The sequence below is a fragment of the Cryphonectria parasitica genome, assembly GCF_011745365.1.
Source record: "Cryphonectria parasitica EP155 unplaced genomic scaffold M406scaffold_6, whole genome shotgun sequence".
Taxonomy (NCBI): Eukaryota; Fungi; Ascomycota; class Sordariomycetes; order Diaporthales; family Cryphonectriaceae; genus Cryphonectria; species Cryphonectria parasitica.
In genome coordinates this window covers 2,807,436-2,830,178 of record NW_024468914.1, presented here as the reverse complement: position 1 = coordinate 2,830,178, position 22,743 = coordinate 2,807,436, and the positions used below count along the sequence as shown (strand labels likewise).

The following is a 22,743-nucleotide window of genomic DNA, read 5'->3' as shown; positions in this document are numbered from 1 at the left end:
TACTGAAGAATACTTAGGAAAAGAAGCTTTAAATAACTTTATATATACTTTCAAATCAGCAAAGCTAGCAGTTCAAGAAGAAGAATCTAGTAATAAGCAAACTCAAATAGTGCTAGAGCGCTAACAGATTAGCAAAACAATAAAAGCGAGATTCTCAGCAAGTTAGTTTGCTTCAAAGCGATAAGAAAAAGCTTCAGAATATAGATTATAGATTCATACAAAAAAAACTTCGAAACCAGGCTCTTAAGCGATTAGTTCAGCTCGGAGCAAACGCTTAAAGCTTTCAAAAACGCCACTAAGAGCGCTATTAAAAACAAACGAAAAGAAGCATGCTTAACAGTATTTACTATTTCTTCAGATAGCAGAAATAATATATAAACTAGAACTAATACTTGCAAGCATATTATAAGAATATTACAAATTCAAGAAATTATTTCAGAAAGAATTGAATATAGAATTGCTAGAATACAGCTTATATAATTATAAAATTCTGCTACAAGAAGAAAAATAGCTTAAGTTCTTTCTTATTTATAAACTAAATAAAGCATAATTAGAAATATTTAAGAAATATTTCAACAAAAATCTTAAAAAGAAATATATATAATTATTATAATTATTAGCAGAATATCTTATTTTATTTATATTTAAGAAGAATAGTAAACTTAAGCTATATATTAATTATAAATAATTTAATAATATTATAATTAAGAACTAATATTTATTATTATTTATTAAGAAATTATAAGATAGATTATAAGAAGTATAGTAATTTATAGTTCTAAATCTGAAAAAAGCTTATAATTTAATTAGAATAAAGAAAGAAGAGAAATAGAAAACTGCTTTCAGAATATGCTATAAATACTATTAATATTTAGTTATATTTTTTAATTTAATAAATATTTCAGTTTTATTCTAAGAAATAATTAATTATATTCTATATAAATATTTAAATTAATTCATTATTGTATATCTTAATAATATTCTTATTTATTTTTAAATATTAAAGAAATATAAGAAATATATAAAAAGATTATAAGAAGTATAGTAATTTATAGTTCTAAATCTGAAAAAAGCTTATAATTTAATTAGAATAAAGAAAGAAGAGAAATAGAAAACTGCTTTCAGAATATGCTATAAATATTATTAATATTTAGTTATATTTTTTAATTTAATAAATATTTCAGTTTTATTCTAAGAAATAATTAATTATATTCTATATAAATATTTAAATTAATTCATTATTGCATATCTTAATAATATTCTTATTTATTTTTAAATATTAAAGGAATATAAGAAATATATAGAAATAGTATTATAGATACTTTAAAATGTAAAACTTCTTATAAAATCTTTAAAGAGTTACTTTTATATATAAAAAGTTAATTATCTCGAATTTATAATTAAGCTAGAATGCATTAAGCTATAGAAAGATAAGATAAAAGCTATTAGAAATTAGCTAATTCTTAGAAATATTAGAAATATTAAGTTTTTTCTTAAATATATTAACTTTTATAAGCAGTTTATTAAGAACTATAGCTAAATTATATATTTTCTTACAAATCTTATTAAAAAAAAGCAGCTTTTCAAATAAAATCTTAAGATATAAGAAGCTTTTAATAAGATTATTAAATATATTATCTTAGAGCTAATTCTGTATAAAGCAGATTCTTATAAATCTTTTAAAATTAAAACTAATATATTAGAATATATATTTAGAGAATAATTTGATTAGCAAGATAATTAAGAATATTTAAGAATTATAAGCAACTTTTCGAAAAAATTAAATAGCTTAGCAATTAATTATAAAATCTCTAATCAGAAACTTATAGTAATAGTAAAAGCTTTTAAGAAATAGCAATATTACTTTATTAGTATATAATATCTAATTATAGTTTATTCAGATTATAAGAATCTAATTATATTCATAATAATTAAAGTTTTGAATAAGCAATAAGTTAGATAAATAGAATTCTTCTTACAATTTAACTTTAGAATTATATATTGCAAGAGCTTAGAAAATGAATAAGTAGATACTCTTAATAGAAGATTAGATTATCGAAATGCAGATTTCTTAGATATATAGAACATTTTTGCTCAAGATAAGTTAGAAAATCTTATTAATATATATAGAAAGCTGAATGCTGCCTTTAGAATTAAATTCTTGGAAAAGAATTCAGAATTAATAACTCAGAATAAATAAGATAATTATATTAAGAATATATACAGTGCACTAGCATATAGATATCAGAGAATTAAAGTAATTTATAAATACATTAGAAAATATTAGAATTTATTAAACTTTAGAAAAAGAATTGGAAATATTTTATAATAATATAATAGCTATAAAAAGAATAAAGCAGAAAGATATAAGCTTTATAAATTACTATACTTCTTATTAATACTTATAAGAGAAGTAGCTTAATAATAAAGTTTAGATTAATAAATTGCTAAATAATTATAAGAATTCTTAATTAAAATATAATATAATAGCATTTTAATAATAATTTGCAAACTAAGCAAGTATACTTACTTTCTTTTCTATAAGAAAAGCAGTATAGCAGAAGAATTTATATATATATTCCTCAGAATAATTATTGCTAACTATAGCATGCTAGAAAAAGTAATCTCTAATAGAAATAGAAAGTTTAATTTAAAGTTTTAAACTTTGCTTATAAAATAGTTTAAAATATATTATAAAATATTTATAATATTTTATTTATAAATAAATAAATAAATAGAAAGAATAAATCAGATTATTAAATAATATTTTTAATATTATATTAATTAGAAACAGAATAATTAAATTAATCTATTATTTCTTATATAATTTGCTTATAATAGTGCAGATATAAGTATAATAAAGAAATTATTATTCTTTATACTTTATAAATATAATTCAATAGCTTATTATAAGATACTGCTAAAAGCAAATATAAAAGCTGCAGATAAAAGAGTTAAGAAGATTAAAAAGATTTAGAAGAAATTTTAATCAGAATTATAATTTATTTAGAAATAAATAATATAATATATAAACTCTAAAAGAATTAAAAAACTAATTCTATAGAAGAAAAATAAAATCTATTTATTTCGGAAAAATATCAAAATAATAAGATTTAGTAATAAACTTAATTATAAGAAGTTAGAATTATTCAAAATCTTATAATAAATTTTCTTAATTAATTATAAATTAGTATTATCTTATAGAATAAGAATATATTCGATTTTCTACATTTTATTACTGGAATTAGCAATATAGAAAGTATTAATAAATAATATAGCAGAAGTAGAAAATAATAAATCAGAGTATAAAATAGAAAAGATTCTTAAGTATAGAGATATAAATAGCATAAAAGAATATCTTATTAAATAGAAAGATTATTTAGCAAGTAAGAATTTATAGAAATTATAGAAAAATATTAAGAATACTTAGAAAAAAATAGCTAAGTATTGAAAAAGAAAAGAAATCAGTATCTAGAATAATTGCTCTACTCCGAACTAAAACTCAGAAGCTTTAGAAATCTCACTTTCCAGAAAACTCAATTAGTTTACTACAGAATTCTCTAAGTTTACAGAATTCTAATCAAAACTCTCGAAAGAAGAATTCTTAGCTATAATAGCAGATTTGTAATAAGCACTGCAGCAATCCGAAGATTCCTAAATACACGAAGGGATTTATGCTAACAAGAGCGGTATCAAAGTGTCAAGTCCTTGAATACGGAACCATACAAGTCCTAATAAGCGATGCAAGTATTCACTGCCTTTGGAGCTACTCAGTATATGAAACTGAATACTTAGATTAACAACTGAAGAGCTATATACTGAATCTATCTAATGATAATGAACATGCTCTTATATATTCAGCTCTTCAGTTCTAATTATCCCGATTATATTCCGATTCCTCATAGTTGTTTCTTAAATATATTAATTATATTTATAGTTAACATAGCTGCGCTAGCAATCCTAACCCGGATTACATAATCCTGATTAGTATCCGATATTGGGTTGTAATACCTAGTTTCTTGGTTAGTAGAGCTTATTCTGTAATCTGCATATTGGATGAATTATAACATCATCTTCCTTCTATCAGTTATTATTCTCAACAATCTTCTGTAAGTATTCTAGCAAGTTCTTCGTATACATAATCTTGCTTTCCTGATTGAGATGTTGAATAGAATCAACAAATCCCATATTTGCAAATCTTCTTCTATTCCAAAGAGTACTCAAGATCAAGATCTCTTGATTTCCCGCCTCTTGGAAAATTTTATTGAGATGCTCGTTTATTCCTATTGCAAGGATTATAGTTTCAAATCCTGCAAGGTATCTCCCGAAGACTCTTCTCGTTATATCGAATGCATTCAACTGGGCTGCTTCAAGTGCGATATTATGAGCTCTTCCCCTGAGAAGCTTTGCAATATTGCTACTCAACATCGAAAGTTGGAGAATGAGATTGAGAAGAGGAAGACTAAGCTTCTCTGTTTGCATTAACAGAAGCAGATATAGTTCGAGAAGATGAAATGTGCTCTGCATCGTAGCATTACTTGCATAGAGAAATTGGATTGTATGGAAGCTGAGAAAGCTGAGGCTGAGAGAGTATGTATTGCTGCTGAAGTGCAGGCTGTAGTAACAGAGAAATCTGTTGTTGTAGCTGGAGATTCTTCTTTTGGAGATTTCAACTGGAATTCTGTAGATTTGGGAGATTCTGTAATAGATTAGTTGAGCTTTCTGAAGAGTAAGATTCTCGAGGCTTCTGAGTTTTGATTCGGAGCAGAGCAATCATCTTAAGTACTGATTTCCTTCCTTTTTCAATATTCAGCTATCTTTTCCTAAGCATTTTTAATGTTTTTCTGTAGTTTCTAAGAATTTTCGCTTGCTGAATAACCTTTTCATTTGATGAGGTATTCTCTTGTGCTGTTTATGCTTCTATGCTTGAGGATCTTTTCTATCTTATACTCTAGTTTATTGTTTTCTACTTCTGCTATATTATCTGTTAATATTTTCTATGCTGCTGATTCCAGCAGTAAGATGTGGAAAACTGAGTATATTCTCATTTCATAAGATAATGCTAGCTTGTAATTAACTAGAGAGATTTATTATAAGATTTTGAATAATTCTAACTTCTTATAATCAAATTTATTGCTAGATCTTATTATTTTAATGTTTTTTCGAAGTAGATAAATCTTATCTCCCTCCTGTAGGATTAATCCCTTAATCCTTTTGGAATTTGCATACTGCATTATTCATTCTTAAACAAATTATAATTCTGATCAGAGTTCCTTCTAAACTTTCTTAATCTTCTTAACCTTTTTATCTACAGCTTCTGCATCTGCTCTTAGCAGTATCTTATAATAAGCTATTGGATTATATTCATAAAATATAAAGAATAGTAACTTTTTTATTATGCTTATATCTGCGCTATTATAAGCAAACTGTATAAGAGGTAACAGATTAACTCAGTTGTTCTGTTTCTGATTGATATAGTATTGAAAATATTATTTAACAACCTAATTCATTCTTTCTATCTGTTTATCTATCTGCGAATAGAATGCTGTAAACATCCTGTGATGTATTCCGAGCTGTTTTATAAGTAAAGTTCAAAATTTCGAGTTGAACTTTCTATCTCTATCAGAAATTACTTCTTCTAGTATACTATGATTAGCAATGATCATTCTGAGAAATGTATATACGAATTCTTTTATCATACTGCTTTTCTTATAGAAGAGAAAGTAAGCATACTTGCTCAGTCTGCAAACTATTACTAGAATGCTATTATATTGTATCTTAATTAAGAATTCTTATAAGAAAGATAGCTTAATAATAAAGTTTAAACTAATGAATTGCTAAATAATTATAAGTATTAGTAAGAAGTACAGTAGTTCATAAAGCTTATATCTTTCTGCTTTATTTTTCTTGCAGCTATTGCATTATCATAGAATATTTTCAATTCTTTTTCTAAGATCTAGTAAATTCCAATATCTTTTGATATATTTATAAATTATTCTAACTTTCTAATACTTATATGCTAGTATGCTATATATTTTCTTAATATAGTTGTTTTATTCATTCGGAATTATTGATTCTGAATTCCTTTTCAAGGATTCGATTCTGAAAGCAGCATTCAGTTCTCTATATACATTAACAAGATTTCCTGATTTATCTTAAGCGAAGATATTCTGTATATCCGAGGAATCCGCATCTTAATAGTCTGATCTTCTACTGAAAGCATCTGCTCATTCGTTCTCTGAGCTCTTGTAATATACAATTTTGAAATCGAACTATAAAAGGAATTCTGCTTATCTAATTTATTGCTTATTCAAAACCTTAATTATTATGAATGTAATCAGATTCTTATAATTCAAGTGAACTATAATTGGATATTATATGCTGATAAAATAGTATTGCTACTCCTCGAAAGCTTTCACTATTGCTATGAATTCCTGATCAGGGATTTCATAGTTAATTTCCGAGCTATTTAACTTCTTTGAGAAGTTGCTTATAATTCTTAAATATTCTTAATCATTTCGCTAATCAAATTATTCTTCAAGTATATATCCTAATACATCAATCTCAACTTCAAAGGATTTATAAGGATCTGCTTTATACAGAACTAGCTCTAAGATAATATACTTAATAATCTCATTGAAAGCTTTTTATGCTTTGAAAATCCATTCAAAAGATTATTCCTTCTTAGTAAGATTTGTAAGAGAATATGCAATTCAGCTGTAATTCTTAATAAACTGCTTATAAAAGTTAACATATTCAAGGAAAAACCTAACATCCCTAATGTTTTTAGGAATTAGCCAGTTTCTAACAGCTTCTACTTTATTCTTCTATAGCTTAATGCATCCCAGCTTGATCGTGAATCCGAGATAATCAACTTTTTGTATATAAAAGTAACTCTTTGCAGATTCCACAAGAAGTTTTGCATCTTAGAGCATTTGCAACACTATTTCCACATATTTCTTGTATTCTTCAAGTATTCAAGAGTAGATAAGGATATTATTGAGATAAGCAATAACAAACTGATTCAGATGCTTGCATAGAACATAATTGATCATTTCCTAAAATAAAGCTGAAGTATTCATTAAGCTAAAGAGCATAATCAAATATTCATAGTATCCGTAGCATATTCTGAAAGCAGTCTTTCATTCTTCTTCTTCTTTTATTCTGATCAGATTATAAGCTCTTTTCAGATTCAGAACTATGAATCACTATGCTCCTTGCAATCTATTTCATAATTCCTTAATAAGTAGCAATGGATATCGATTTTTAATTATAATATTATTAAGTTGCTTATAATCAATATATAGCCTAAGCTTGCTATTTTTCTTAAGTACAAACAGAATGGGATATTCTGCTGATAATTGCAATAATTATATATATTCTTTCTTAAAGTTTTTATCAAGATACTCCTTAAGTACTTCTAGCTGTATCTTATCTAATCTGTAAATAGAGAAGAACTTGAGCTATTTCCCTTCTTGTAGCAGAATCTCGTAGTTGTATAGGCTGTATTCTAGCAATCCTGTATTCAATTCTTCTTGAAACAGTTTCTTGAACTTGTGATATTCTCATAGTATATTTACAAGTATTGGTTCTGATCCTTATGCTATTTCTGCTACCTGGAGGAACAGTAGATACCGCTGAGCATGCTTCTTTTCTAATAGCGTTTTCGAGAGCCTTGAGCGTTCGCTCCGAGCTGAACTGAGCGCTCGAGAGCCTAGTTTCGAGGTTTTTCCTGTATAATTCCACAATCCACATTCTGAAGCTTTTCCTTGCTGCTCCAGAGCGAACCGACTTGCTGAGAGTCTCGCTTCCGTTGTTTTGCTAACCTGTTAGCGCCCTAGCACTGTTTGAGTTCGCTTATTACTAGATCCTTCTTCTTGAACCGCCAGCCTTGCTAGTTTGAAGATATATATGAAGTTGTATAAAGCTTCTTTTCCTGAATATTCTTCAACCACTAGCTTCGATCCTGCGCTGTTAATTATAACTATCTCTCTGAATATAGCTTATTCTCATAAGATCTAGCCAGTAATTCAATCGATTCGAGGATTGTGCTCTTTAAGCTATGAAAGCTCTATAATCAGCTCATGCTGTACTATATCCGTAATATCAAAGGAAACCTGGAATGCATATCCCTAGATCAAAATAAATAAGTAATCAATCTCCTTATCGATTACTCCTTGGTTGTATACAACAGATTGTTCTTCCACAATGCTAAAAGTATATGAGCATCTCTTTCATTTCCATTGTAGTTGTGCCTGATTAATAATGTATAAGAATATGAAGTTTCTCTAAGCATCACTGTTCAATAGTACGCTATATTTGTATTCTTGAATATATATATCGAACTTGATATAAGCATAATCTGTTTTAGAAGCTTCATATAGGAACTGTTTCAGTCTGATCGTCTGTAGTCCCTTTACAAGCAATCCTATCCTTTTGAATTTGTTGAGAACTGCTTATCCTTCTGAGCCTGCTTTGCTGCTTCTTAAGCAAGCTTCTTAGCTTACTTTTGCTTGTATTGTTATTATTCCTAATCTTTCTTCCGTTAATACTAGTTGCAAACCTTATCATTAATATAAATCGTACAAAGTATCATCTTATACTACTACTATCTTATTTTCTTGTTTATGCATTATATGGAACAATCATCTGGTAATCCAATATATGCATTGTAATATTGCTTATTGAAAATCTCTCTGAAGCGGAGTTCCTATTTCTCAACAGCCTGAAGGATTTGTTCTGGTTCTCTAATGGAAAATCATTCGTATTGCACCTTGTTCGAAAAATGCATTCTGCAGCTATAATAGGTACAGGAGATTCAAGCTAATTTGTAATATAGATTATAAAGTAGACTGATTCGGAGATTCTTATTTTCTCATATTTTGATGTTCTGCAAGGAAATGCAGATAAAGAGCTCTTTTAATTCTATCCTATAGACGAGATATTCAATCCATGTTGTTTCCTTATTCCACCTAATGCTGAAAGGAAATCTTTCTGTAAGCTTCTTGGGTTTATTATTTACAGGAGACTTCAGTGAATCGTTAGATTGTTCATTCTAGCTTAATCTTTCCGTTGTCTGAGAAGCATTTTCAGTATTATTCATGTATTTGTATCAGTAACCAAAAGAGTATCATCCTTTATCCATTTCTCTGATTATAATATCTGATGCAAGTAATGAGAAATGGCGAAGAGCATTATCGTTAAGCTCTTTCTTCAGCGCCTGAATGCTTCATTCAGTGATATCGGAGCAGTTCGAGTTGTTACTGCTCGTAATTGTGCTAAGCATATACTCTCGCCCTGCTATTGTTATGATGGCCAGGGTAGTAGTCCGTGGGACATGGAGTACAGTAGGTTAAGGGTTCTCATACATATAAAGAATACCACCTACTTTTCAAATTCTTTAGCTATAAGCAACAATGAAGCATTCTTTCTCTTCTTTTCAATTTTGAACCCTTTGGACAGATCTAAGACAGATTTTTCACCCTGTTCTTATGCCCATGTAGCCTTAGTTTGCTGTTCTTATCTGCACAGGCACGCTTGGGTTGCATGAGCTCTTGCCCATTGCTTCGGCAGCTATTTATCCCTTTTTCTTTCGAGAGCGATAGCGCTCTAGTTCTGATTTAATGATGCAGTAAGTATGAACTTAGCTGTTCAGACTGGTAGCTCAGAGCTGTTTGCATTATAGTTTGTAAGGATTAGTAAGAGCAGCAAGTTTATTCTATGGATGGATATATTCTTTTTTCCTGCTGAGCTCTTTTATTTCCTTTATCTATTATACTTATATAATAGGCTGTGCATTATGTTTGAACTCTGAATTATGCTTGAAACTTCTTGTAGAGAGAAGATGGATGGATAGAGAAGGAGTAGTATGAGTTCTGGTTGTAAGCTAGTAAATGATGTATTGAGCTTGCAAGCTAATATTACGAAGAAACAAATTCCTTTTTCCAACATTTTCTATATCAATTAATGATTCTATATAGAAGCTGATATAGCTCAGACTTATACAGGCTGCAGCGGAAAGTTTAACTATATTGGATATAGATTTATGATTAAATTACAAAGTAAAATGCTTTTGATAAATAGTATTCTGCAGAGAAAAGTAGTATAATTAATAAGATCTGTGCTCCTTATAATAGTCTGATCAGCATGCTTTATCTGAATATATCTGGCTACATTAATTCTTTGGATTAAAAGCTTGCTGATTGCATTATTTTAAAAATGAAGAATATAAGAAGATAAAGATAAGAAACTATTAGTGCATATAAGAAATAAAAGTTGAGAATTATAATAATATTATCCAATATTAAACTTTAATCAATACTTTATATCTAATCAGAAATATCTTTATTAGTTAGCAAAACTATTAATAAAGGAAATTCTAGTATAATATAGAATAGCTAACTCAATTTCTTATTATTTATTATAAGATAGATCTTATATATGCTCTATTTATAAACTAAATCTCTTTTAAGCATCTGAATTCTCTTAATCTCTACAGTATTGTTTTCTGCAGGATATAGAAGGCATTCCAGCTGTAGCGCTCTCAACTCAAGAATCTTGAATCAGGAAAGCAAAGAAATATCGGAAAAAGCGATAATCAAGAAAGAAGATAGCTTCTACATCTAAGAGCTCTTCCAATCAAATACTCAGTTCAGCCAACTACCTAGCTAACAATTACTATGATTAGAACTTCAGATTTCTCTTTTATAGTGAGCTTGCTAGTAATAGATTGATATTATTTGCTTGTATAGAAGTTTTCTTGTAGCTGAAGCAATTCAACTAGTAGCATTAGATTAAAGGGATTAATAATATTTAAGCATTTAACTTTATAAAAAGCTTCTATGCAGATATAATCGTTGCTAAAGAAGTAAAGAGATTCATTACAAGCGCTAAAACTTGAAATAAATAGAAAAAGCAATTATTAATTGCTTATTGCTCTTAGGATTATCTTTAGATGTATACTCTCGAGCAGAAGCGCCTGAATATTATCAATAACTGTTTTATTACTGATACTGCTAGCTTCTGATTATTCATTATAAACTATAATAATGCTCTTACTTATTTTAAGATCAGAGATAGTTAATCTGTAGTAGAAGCATGAATGAAGCTTTCTTTGATCTGAATTAAGCATTTCCAAGCTGACTATAATATTACTGCTGAAAGCATTAGCAACAAGAAGTAGCCTTATCTTATGGAAAAGCTATTGAAGGTTCATTGTAAAGCATTTCAGGAGGAGATTCAAGACTAACTTGCCTTTGATGCTACCAATCTTTAACTTCATTAACAGGCTTAATTTCAAGATTTTTCTATATCTTTACCTTAGCTAGTTCTTAATCAGATATAGCTTATTCCTATTCTATATTCAATATATAGTACTTTCAGTTAATTAATAAATCTATTGAAATAAGCAGTAAGGCTATTATACTATCAACTGCTTTAATAGTTAACTTGTAATTAGCAAGCTTAGCTTAAACTGATTAAGCAGATCTTGAAAGCTGAATCTATTTAGAAGAGCAACTAAGAATATAATCAGTTAGCTTTAATAATAGAGCAACTTTGCATTAACTAAATTACAATAGCAAAATCCTTAAAGCTGCAAACTAATATTCTTAGATAAATGCAGAATATCTCATATAATCAAACTAAAGCTCTATAGAAGATCTTATAACTAATTAGGCATTTCCAAACTATTTCTGCAAGAAATCCTTCCTAGGAAAATGCAAATTCCTTGCAGATAGATATTATTTATACAAGTTCGGAGGATAAGAGTAAGCAGTACTCTAAAGTATAGCAAGCGGAGATTAATGAAATCCTGAAAAAGAATGGAACTCTACGCAGATGCTACAGCTGTAGATTGAAGTTCCATAGAGCTTATAAGTATGTAGAACTCCGTACTATTATGGATTGTAATATTTGCTATATTTCAGCATTAGCAAAGCTAGAGTAGCATCTTGGTAATTGCTTGAAGTTTCTAAACTTTAGATTAAAATCAGTATTATATAGCTAGATTATATTCGCTTGAGATAATTCTAAAGGCGATATAATTCATCTGATTCTCAGTTTCTATAAGAATTAGCAGCTAAAGAGTGTTGAGAATTCTTAGATCTTTCGATATATTAGCTTGATTTAAGAGAATGAGAAATAGTATAAAGATTCTGAGATAGCTAAGAATAAAATACTATAGAAAGAGACTGATCCTGTTCTTAGATGCAATAATTAGTATAGAATTAATAATATTAAGATTCTTAGCAATGCTGATAAGATTCAAGTAGGAAAGTTATATCTTACTCTAGTTCAAGCTGAACTGTATCTACTAAAGCTTTCCAGCATTAATGCTGTAAGTATTGAGCTTATTCAAGCTCAGGTAAATGCGGGTGAAGCAAAGAAGCGCTGTATTGGAGAAGCTAGATATAATGATAGTAAGGTTAAAGGAGATGCAAGTATAAGAACTGTTGAGATTCTTATATATTTCGGAAATATTGAACTAGAGAAATCCAACAAGCAATTCAACAGTTTGAATAGAAAGCTAACAATTCAGGCTATTAGTAATAAGCTCCTGAATCAGTTTCTAGACTACTTATTGAAGATCTTAGGCTGGGAGATAATAGTTATATTATCAGAATAGGAAGCTTATCTGATTTACAGTCTTCAAGAAGTTAGCTCTAAAGCTTGAAAAGTTGTTGATTTTGATAATCAAACCAGCTCGAATCTGCATAAGATAGATACTGCTGGATTAGCTAATTTATTGCAGTATAAACTCGGAATCTCAATACTTTTCCAGCTTGAAGAGCTTATTAATAGTTAGATTATCAATACTCAGGATATTATTAAATATTTTTCAAAACTGGCTTAACTATTTGCAGTTCAAGCTTTGTTTCTTGTTGCTGAATCTAGCTATATTAAGCCTACTGTTAATATGATTCAAGCTTTCAATAAATTCTTATTTTCTTCTGTAATAGCTTTTATAACTGCTCTTAGCAGTATCTGAGATAGGAGCATTGCTCTAGTAGCATATATCCCTCTGCAGCTGAGAGATAAAGAGAATGAATCTGTATAAGCAATGCTGAATACAGGTGCTAAAATGAGCTTAATAGCTCTCTTTCTGTATTTAAGCATATGCTTATCTTATATGCTAATATTGAATATTATCTTATATATATATAATGAATTAAATATAGCGCTTATTAGAATTCTTAAAACTAATATTTTCTATAGCAGCTTCTCTAAACAGATAATATTCTATATTATTAATAATAGATTAATATTGCTAAATTATTCTATATTATTAGAAATGCTATTTATAATGCAGATCAAGCTTTCCTTTAATTACTTCATTTCCGGATTTCTTTATACAAGCTTCGCCTTTGAAGGAGTACAACTAATCATTACAATTAGCAATTAGAAACTCCTTGAAAGGAAGGATTTATATAGAATCATACCAAAAAACTAAGTGCTAGCAGCTATTCTGAGGAATGCAGAGCTGTTAGCAGAGAAGTTATTCCAGAGTGGATATTGTTAGAGAAGAGAGATACAGCTGTAATGTTTATATCTAAATAAGATATTGCAGCTGTTATGAACAAGTTAATAGTAGAACTGATGGGAAGGAAGTTGAAGAAGAGTTGCTTTATAGTAAATAAGAAAGGAGCAATTCGAGAATCTTGCTTGTATAAAATACATAGCAGCTAGCGCTATTCATGCTAGCTATATTGTATAAGGAAGGAAAGAAAAGATATTTTAAGCTTAATCAATACTCTTTATAAGCTTAAAAATAAGAAGATCAAGCTAATTAATAATTCTCAGCTTGATAGTTTAGTATCAGAAGGGATAATCGGATAGAAGCTTGCTAAGATTGAGAAGATGAAACGAGCTTAGCAATCTACAAAGCTTATCAAGTATAATAAGTAAATTGAATCCAAGTTCAGCAATCTGAATTCTAATTAGCACTTAAAACCTAACTAGTAAGCTGCTATACAAGAGAAAAACTATAAAGAGTTTTCTAAAGCTAAGAAGGAAATATTCAAATACATATTGAGAAACAGAATTAAAGCTCTTATATAGAACTTTACTAAGATTGGAAAGATCATTGAGAAAATAGCTTTCTTGTAAGAAATCAGAACTGTATTCTACAAGATCTTTCAAGCGAAGTATATTCCAATCCTTAATGCTCTTAAGCTAAAATTAATAGAGCTTCTGAAACAATATATTAAGCAGAAGATTATTAAGAAAAGCTATATATTATATAGAAATAACTAATTTCTGATTATCAAAAAGAATAATAGCTTATATCTAATCAATAATACTCAAAAGTATAATAAGCATAGCTTCAAGAATGCCTTTATGCTATCTGCCTTAGATGAATTCTTGAAAAAGTTTGCTATATACAAGATTCTTTTACTGCTTAACTTCTTTTCCAGATATAACTAAATGCAATTGCATTCTAATAGCAGAGATATAATAATCTTCTCAATACTCTTAAGCTTATTCAGAATATATACTCTATCTCAGAATACTACTAATTCTGTTGCTCAGTTTATAAGAATAATAATTAGACTTCTATATAATCTTATTTCTTATATATGCTAGCCTTTTCTTAACAATATTTCTGTTTGTAGTTCTACAACAATCTATGAGAATAAAGAGATTCTAAGCCTTTCCGGAGTACATAGATACATTGCTAAGTATATCAGAAATCTTAACAAGATTCTTATAAATGCAGAGCTAGCTAAAGCTATAATCTCAGCATTTAAGTTAGAATAATGCTAAATAAAAATTGATATAATTAATTATATCATCAGTTTCAGCGAACAACAACCTCAGAACAGGAAGATAGAAAAGCTTCTAGCTTGAACAGAATGCAAGAATATTAAGAATATCTGCTTTTTCATTGAACTAATTGTTTATTATGCAGCTTAGATTTGAAACTTTGCAATCATTGCTCAACTACTCTACAATCTTCTTAAGAAAGATACTGTATAGAAATGGAAGAAGGAATAGAAAGAAGCTGTTGCTATACTTATTCAGATACTTACATCTTATCCAATCATTATTTTAATTAATTATAGCACTAATACTAAGAAGATTATTCTTATAGTAAATGCAAGCCTATTAAGCTGAGGCGCTATACTAATGTAGATAGTAAAGAATAAACGAAAGCTAGCATATTTCATTAGCAGAATCTGAATAATTGCAGCATAGAAATATAATGCTACTAAGAGGAAGTATTGCACTATTCTCTATATTCTACAGTCTCTTTAGCAGCATTTTTATAATTGCTATTTCATTTTAGAAATTAATGCTTATATTCTAGTAAATCAATTCAATAGAGAAATAAACGATATACTTAGTGCTCTCCTAAACAGATGAATAGCAGTAATCAAGATATTTAATTTTATTATTAAATATATTTCTAGATCAAAGAATTCTATAGCTAATACTCTTTCTCAATCTTCATACTTAATACTATTTAAGAAAAATAAAGATAGCAATATTGAAAACTAGTATAATGCTTAGCTTAATAGCATAAATTTAGATAAAGCTAATCTAGTATTACTATTAAATCTAACTTTTTAATAAATGAAATAGTTGAAATAATATATAAAGTTCTTATGCTATAGAATTATTCTATTAAAACTCTTCAAAAGAGATTATAAGAACTTTATAGTAGAAGCATTAAAGCATTAAGTACTTGATTAAGCTCTGTAGCACTATACTAATACGAAACTCCTATGCTAATAAATAGTAAATAATTCTGATCTTTATTGCTAAATTATTAGAGAATATTATACTAAGTTTGAATATCAAGATTAAGATTCTATAATAGCTTATATTAAGCAACTCTACTATTAAAGAAATCTCTAAATAGATATAGCTAATACTATCTTGAATTGCAAGAAATATATAAAGTTCGATTCAAAAATATAGAAGAAAGAAGTAATCCCAATCCTTCCAAATCAACTCTTTACAAGAATCAGCATCAATATTCAATACATAGCTGAGAATAGCAGTTATAGATATCTTGCAAAAGCTTGCTGTAATCTGATTAGCTATATACTTGCAAGATTTCTTAAGAAAGCTATAGCTGTAGAAATGAGAAAGTTTATTTTGAAAGAGATTATTCTTATATTCAGATGCTCTTTCAAAATTACTGTTAATAGAGAATTAGAAAACAAGACTAAGATAGCTAAGACTATTAGAGCTCTTGGGATTCTGCTTGTTCAGATCTCTAGTTACAATCTTCATACTTAAGAATAAGTAAAAGCTGATTATCTTTCCTTAGCAAGTACTCTTGCTAAGCTAGCTAATGCTTAATTCTAAAGATGAAAGCAATACTTGAAACTTATACTCTTTGCTAAAAGAATTATAATTTGCTAATTATATAAATATAGCTTCTTCTATTTGATTTTCGATTAAAAGCTGCTTATTCCAATTGAAACTGAAATTCTAATGTAAAGAGTTCTTATATAAATCAAAGACTAATTTCTTTAGAAAGTATTTGAAATATAGTTAAGAATAATTATAGCTAAGAAAGATAATATGCAGAAGGCAATTAAAGCTGTTTAGGCATACTATTAAAAGATTGCAGCTAAAAGTTAAATGCAGAATCTAATACGAAAATCTTAACTAAATATTAGAGATCTTATGCTTATCTATAATTATATTCGGAAAATAAGCTATTTGCATAATACTAAGATTTCTTATAAATGGAAGAGTTTATATCTAATTGCTTAGATTCTAGATAAATATACTTATAAGCTCAAGACTACAGATGGAGTTTTGCTAAAAAGCATATATTCAGCTACTAATCTCAAAAAGTTTGTATAGAATATGAATAGCATTTGGAAATTCGAGATGCTTATGCTCTGGAAAGAAGATATTGAGCTTCAATCTGGCTAATCATTAGCAGAAAAGCTGGATTTGATAAGAGCTCTCTAGTAAGAAGAATCAGATAATAATATTCTCGAAGTTTAGAAAGCAGATTCAAGCAATGATGCTACATTCTGAATTCCAGATATCATTAAGTATAACTCTATGCTTAGCTAGACCAGTTCTGATTCAGAGATTATCAATCTAGCAACTAAAGCGGATAATAATACTGAGAATGGAAATGAAGTTAGTAATGATGAATATTTTATATAAGCAGCAAAAAAGAAGAGATAAGAATAGGAGAAAGCAGATAGAAATGAGATATTTATATCAATCTTAACTAAATCAGCATTTCTAGCTTGTAAAGAAGATTGATTTCTTTCTATTCATATTTCCTTTTTATTTGCAAAATACATTTTCTTTTTATCTTTTCTATTTCATCTCATATATTTTGCTAAAAGAGAAGAGATAAAGTATTATCTGCTATCACTTGCTACAGAATACTGTAAACCTACCTAAAAATTTCAAAGTATCCAGTACAAAGCATGTTAACCAGCTCTGAAGCTATTTTCATTATTCAAAAATTGCAATATATTGGAATGCAATGCATAAAAAATGCAGAGCATTGAAGAAATACTGCAATCTATGAAGATCTCTTACTTTTATACATTATTCTCATTATCAGAATATTTGTAAATATCATCTGATAGCTTTCTTCTTGTCCTATTCAGATTCATATTATTCATATTATTCGCTGAAGAATCATTATCAAAAACAGAGAAAGAATCTTGAGACTGAACAGATTTAGCTCATTTCTCGATACGAGATCCTACTACAGTCTTGCTCTTGCCTTTATTCTTGCTGCAAGATACAGGTTATGAAGCTGCCTGCCCAGACTCAGATACTTTCTTCTTGGAAGCAGAAGGAGTAGTATTCTTCTTGCTGATTGTAATGAGCACTGCAGCAATCCGAAGATTCCTAAGTACACGAAGGGGTTTATACTAACAAGAGCGGTATCAAAGTATTAAGTTCTTGAATACGGAACCGTACAAGTCCTAATAAGCGATGCAAGTGTTCACTGCCTTTGGGGCTACTCAGTATATGAAACTGAATACTTAGATTGATAACTGAAGAGCTATATACTGAGTCTATCTGATGGTAATGAATGTGTTCTTATATACTCAGCTCTTCAGTATGAACTGCAAGAGTTGGAGGTTGGTTGTTGCAGTCTACTGCTTGGATCGTGAGAACTGATCATCAACTGCTCCGGTTTCTTCCTGATTAGCTACAACCTATAACTCTATTCCTGAGTTATGTAATCCTTGCTAGTTGTTCGTTGTTGAATTATAATACCTGGTTCTTGTTACTTGTAATCTGTTTTGTGATCTGCATATTGGATGGGTTATAACATCATCTTCCTTCTATTAATTGTTATTTCCAACAATCTTTTATAAGTATTCTAGCAAGTTTCCGTGTTTATAATCTTGCTTTTCTAATTGAGATGCTGAATAGAATCAACAAATCTTGTTACAAAAAGATAGAACAGTCTACCTTTCTCTAGCTTATTGCTCTTTCCCGTTGCATTGAGATGCTGATGTATTCTTTCTGCAAGGGTTGCAAAGCTTGCTGCCTTGCTTCCGAGGAGAATTCGTTATGCTGTACAGAGTGTATCAAATATAAGCGTGGGAATTGTGATATGCATGGTTTGTTGCTGTTGCAGGTGGAAAAGATTGTAGCTCAGTATTCCGCTGCTGAGGCTGCTCTCGATGATGTGGAGGAGGAGCTGGAGCGTGCTATGGCCAAGGTGCGTTGGCTGCGGAAGCAGCGCAAGCTGTGGGCTGAGAAAATGGCGTGTGCGGTGCGCTGTGGTTTGGATATGATTGAGGAGCTTGATCGTGTGGAGGCGGAGGAGCTGGCAAAGGAGCAGTAGGCTTGTGTTCCTGCTGATTCCCTTCCTGAGAGATTTTCAGCTTTGGTCTCGGGAGAACTCTCCTGGTCTCCTGGTAGTATGTTGGACTATTCCTTTTTAGGTGATGTAGGTGGTATTGAGGGTGATGGAAGTTCTTCTGGTGCTTGAGAGGTTCGTTCTGAGTTGGAAGATTTGAGGAGTGAGGTTTCTGGAGCTTCTGGGCTTCGGTTCGGGGCGGAGCGATTATCTTAGGTACTGGTTTCCTTTCTTTTCCAATATTCAGCTACTCTTTCTTAAGCGTTCTCAATGTTCTTCCATGGTTCCCATGAGTTTTCGCTTGCTGAGTAGCCTTTTCATTTGATGAGATATTTCCTTGTTTTGTCTGTGCCTCTGTATTTAAGAATTTTTTCTACTTTATACTCTGATTCATTGTTTTCCATTTCTGCTGTGTTGTCTGTTAGTATTTTCTGTGCTGCTGGTTCCAGTAGTAAGATGTGGAAAACTGAGTATATCCTCATCCTATGAGATAATACTAACTTGTAGTTAACTAGGAAGATTTATTATAAGATTTTGAATAGTTCTAACTTCTTATAATTGAGTTTATTGCTAAATCTTGTTATTTTGATGTTTTTTCGAAGTAGATAGACTTTATCTCCTTTCTGTAGAATTAGTCTCTCAATCCTCTTAGAGTTTGCATATTGTATCATTCGTTCCTAAACAAATTGTAGTTCTGATCAGAATTCCTTCTAAACTTTCTTAATCTTCTTAATCCTTTTATCTGCAGCTTCTGTATCTATTTTCAGTAATGCTTTATAGTAAGCTGTTGGATTATATCTATAGAGTGCAAAGAATAATAACTTCTTTGTTATACTTGTATCTGCGCTATTATAAGCGAACTGTATAAGAAGCAATAAATTAATCCAGTTATTCTATTCTTAGCTGATATAGTATTAAAGATACTATTTGATAATCTGATTTATTCTTTCTATCTATTCATCTATTTGCGAGTGAAATGCTATAGATATTCTATAATATGTTTCAAGCTGTTTTATAAGCAAAGTTTAAAACTTTGAATTGAACTTTCTGTTTCTATTGGAGATTATTTCTTCTGATATGCTGTAGTTAGCGATGATTGTTCTGAGGAATGCATATGCAAGTTCCTCTGCTATACTGCTTTCCTTATAGAGAAGAAAATAAGCATACTTACTCAGTTTGCAAACTACTACTAGAATGCTATCATATTATACTTTAATTAAGAATTCTTATAAAAAAAATAGCTTAATAATAAAGTTTAGACTGATAGATTGCTAAATAATTATAAGTACTGATAAAAGATATAATAATTCATAAGGCTTATATCTTTCTGCTTTATTCTTTTTGCAGCTATTGTATTATTATAGGATATTCTTAATTCTTTTTCTAAGATCTGATAAGTTTTAGTATTTTTTAATGCATTTATAAATTGCTCTAACTCTCTGATATCCGTATACTGATATACTATATATATTTCTAATATAATTGTTTTATTCATCTGGAATTATTGATTCTGAATCTCTTTCTAAGAATTCGATTCTGAGAGCAGCATTCAGTTTTCTATATATATTAATGAGATTTTCTGATTCATCTTGAGCAAAGATGTTCTATATATTCGAAGAGTCTGCATTTCGATAGTTTGATCTTCTGCTAAGAGCATCTGCTTATCTGTTTTCCAAGCTTTTGCAGTATACAATTTTGAAATCGAATTATAAAAGAAATTCTGCTTATCTAACTTGTTGCTTATTCAAAATCTTAGTTATTATAAATGTAGTTAGATTCTTGTAATCCGAATAAACTATAATTAAGTATTATGCATTAATAAGATAATATTGCTACTTCTCGAAAGCTTTTACTATTGCTATAAGTTTCTAATTAGAGATTCTGTAGTTAATTTCCGGATTATTCAACTTTTTTGAGAAGTTGCTTATAATTCTTAGATGCTCTTGATTATCTTATTAATCAAGTTGTTTTCCGAGTGCATATTCTAATGCATCAGTCTTAATTTTAAAGGGTTTATAGAGATCTGCTTTATACAGAATTAATTCTAAGGTAATATATTTGATAATCTTATTGAAAGCTTCTTATATCTTAGAGATTCATTTGAAAGGCTGTTCTTTTTTAATAAGATTTGTAAGAAAGTGTGCAATCCAGCTGTAGTTCTTAATGAACTGCTTGTAGAAGTTGATGTATTCAAGGAAAGATCTAATATCTCTGATATTCCTAGGAATTAGCTAATTTCTGATAGCTTCTATCTTATCTTTCTATAGCTTAATGCATTCTGGCTTGATTGTGAATTCGAGATAGTTAACTTTTTATATATAAAAGTAACTTTTTGTAGGTTTTACAAGGAGTTTTGCATCTTGGAGCATTTACAATACTATTTTCATATATTCCTTGTATTCTTTCAATATTTGAGAATAAATAAGAATGTTATTAAGATAAGCAATAATGAACTAATTCAGATGCTTGTATAGAATATAATTAATTATTTTCTAGAATAAAGCTGAAGTATTTGTTAAATCAAAAAGCATAATCAAATATTTATAGTATTTATAGTATATTCTGAAAGCAGTTTTTCATTCTTTTTCTTTCTTAACTCTGATTAGATTGTAAGCTTCTTTTAGATTTAGAATTATAAACTACTATGCTTCTTATAGCTTATCTTATAGTTTCTTAATAAGTAATAATGAGTATTAGTTCTTAATTATGATATTATTGAGTTGTTTATAATTAATATATAGCCTGAGCTTGCTATTCTTTTTAGGTATAAACAGAATAAGATATTCTGCTAATAATTGCAATGATTGTATATATTCTTTTTTAAGATTCTTATCGAGATACTCTCTAAATGCTTCTAGCTATGCTTTATCTAGTTTGTAGATAGGGAAGAATTTGGGCTGTTTTCCTTTCTGTAGCAGGATTTTGTAGTTATATAAGCTGTATTCTAGCAATTCTGTATCCAATTCTTCCTGGAATAGTTTCTTAAACTTATAGTATTCTCGTAGTATATTCGCAAGTATTGATTCTGGTTCTTGTACTGTTTCTGCTATCTGGAGGAATAGTAAGTACTGTTGAGCATGCTTCTTTTCTGATGGCGTTTTCAAGAGCCTTAAGCGTTCGCTTCGGGCTGGATTGAGCGCTTGAGAGCTTGGTTTCGAGGTTTTTCTCGTATAGGTTTATAATTCATATTCTGAAGCTTTTCCTTGCTGCTCCGAAGCGAACTAACTTGCTGAGGATCCCGCTTCTATTGTTTTGCTAATCTGTTAGCGCTTTAGCATTATTTGGGTTTGCTTGTTACTAGGTTCTTCTTCTTGAACTGCTAGCTCTGCTGACTTGGAGGTATATATGAAGTTGTATAAAGCTTCTTTTTCTGAATATTCTTTAATTACTAGCTTCGATTCTGCGCTATTGATTATAACTATTTCTCTAGGTATAGCTTGTTCTTATGAGATCTAGCTAGTAATCTAATTGATTCAAGGATTGTGCTTCTTAAGCTATAGAAGCTCTATAATCAGCTTATGCTATGCTATATCTGTAATATTAAAGAAAGCTCTGATTATACATTCTTGGATTAAAATAAATAGATAATCAGTCTTCTTATTGATTACTCCTTAGTTGTATGTAATAGATTATTCTTTTATAGTGCTGAGAGTGTATAAGCATCTCTTTCATTTCTATTATAATTGTGCCTGATTGATAATGTATAGAGATATGAAGTTTCTCTAAGTGCTACTATTCAATAGTGTATAGTATTTGTATTCTTGAATGTATATATTGAACTTGATATAAGTATAATCTGTTCTGAAAGCTTTATATAGAAACTGTTTCAGTCTAATCATCTGCAATTTCTTTACAAGCAATTCTGTTCTTTTAGGTTTATTGAGAACTATTTGTTCTTCTGAGCTCGTTTTGCTACTTTTTAAGCAAGCTTCTTA

At 29.0% G+C, this 22,743-nt stretch overlaps 3 protein-coding genes across 3 annotated transcripts; 2 read left to right on the top strand and 1 right to left on the bottom strand.

Annotated features, from left to right (window-relative positions):
- Positions 1-4,161: 4,161 nt before the first annotated feature.
- Positions 4,162-4,485, top strand: M406DRAFT_262269 (uncharacterized protein; the record flags this gene model as incomplete). The annotated part of the gene is made up of 1 exon (XM_040917498.1): positions 4,162-4,485. The coding sequence occupies one exon, from the start codon at positions 4,162-4,164 to the stop codon at positions 4,483-4,485; it is 324 nt and encodes a 107-aa protein (XP_040774682.1).
- A 13,972-nt stretch (positions 4,486-18,457) lies between these two features.
- Positions 18,458-18,793, top strand: M406DRAFT_261445 (uncharacterized protein; the record flags this gene model as incomplete). Its single annotated transcript, XM_040917441.1, has 1 exon — positions 18,458-18,793. The coding sequence occupies one exon, from the start codon at positions 18,458-18,460 to the stop codon at positions 18,791-18,793; it is 336 nt and encodes a 111-aa protein (XP_040774681.1).
- Positions 18,794-19,332: 539 nt separating this feature from the next.
- Positions 19,333-19,482, bottom strand: M406DRAFT_261864 (uncharacterized protein; the record flags this gene model as incomplete). The annotated part of the gene is made up of 1 exon (XM_040917475.1): positions 19,333-19,482. A coding segment is annotated over one exon (150 nt), but the record flags the coding sequence as incomplete, so codon positions are not given.
- Between the last annotated feature and the right edge of the window lie 3,261 nt (positions 19,483-22,743).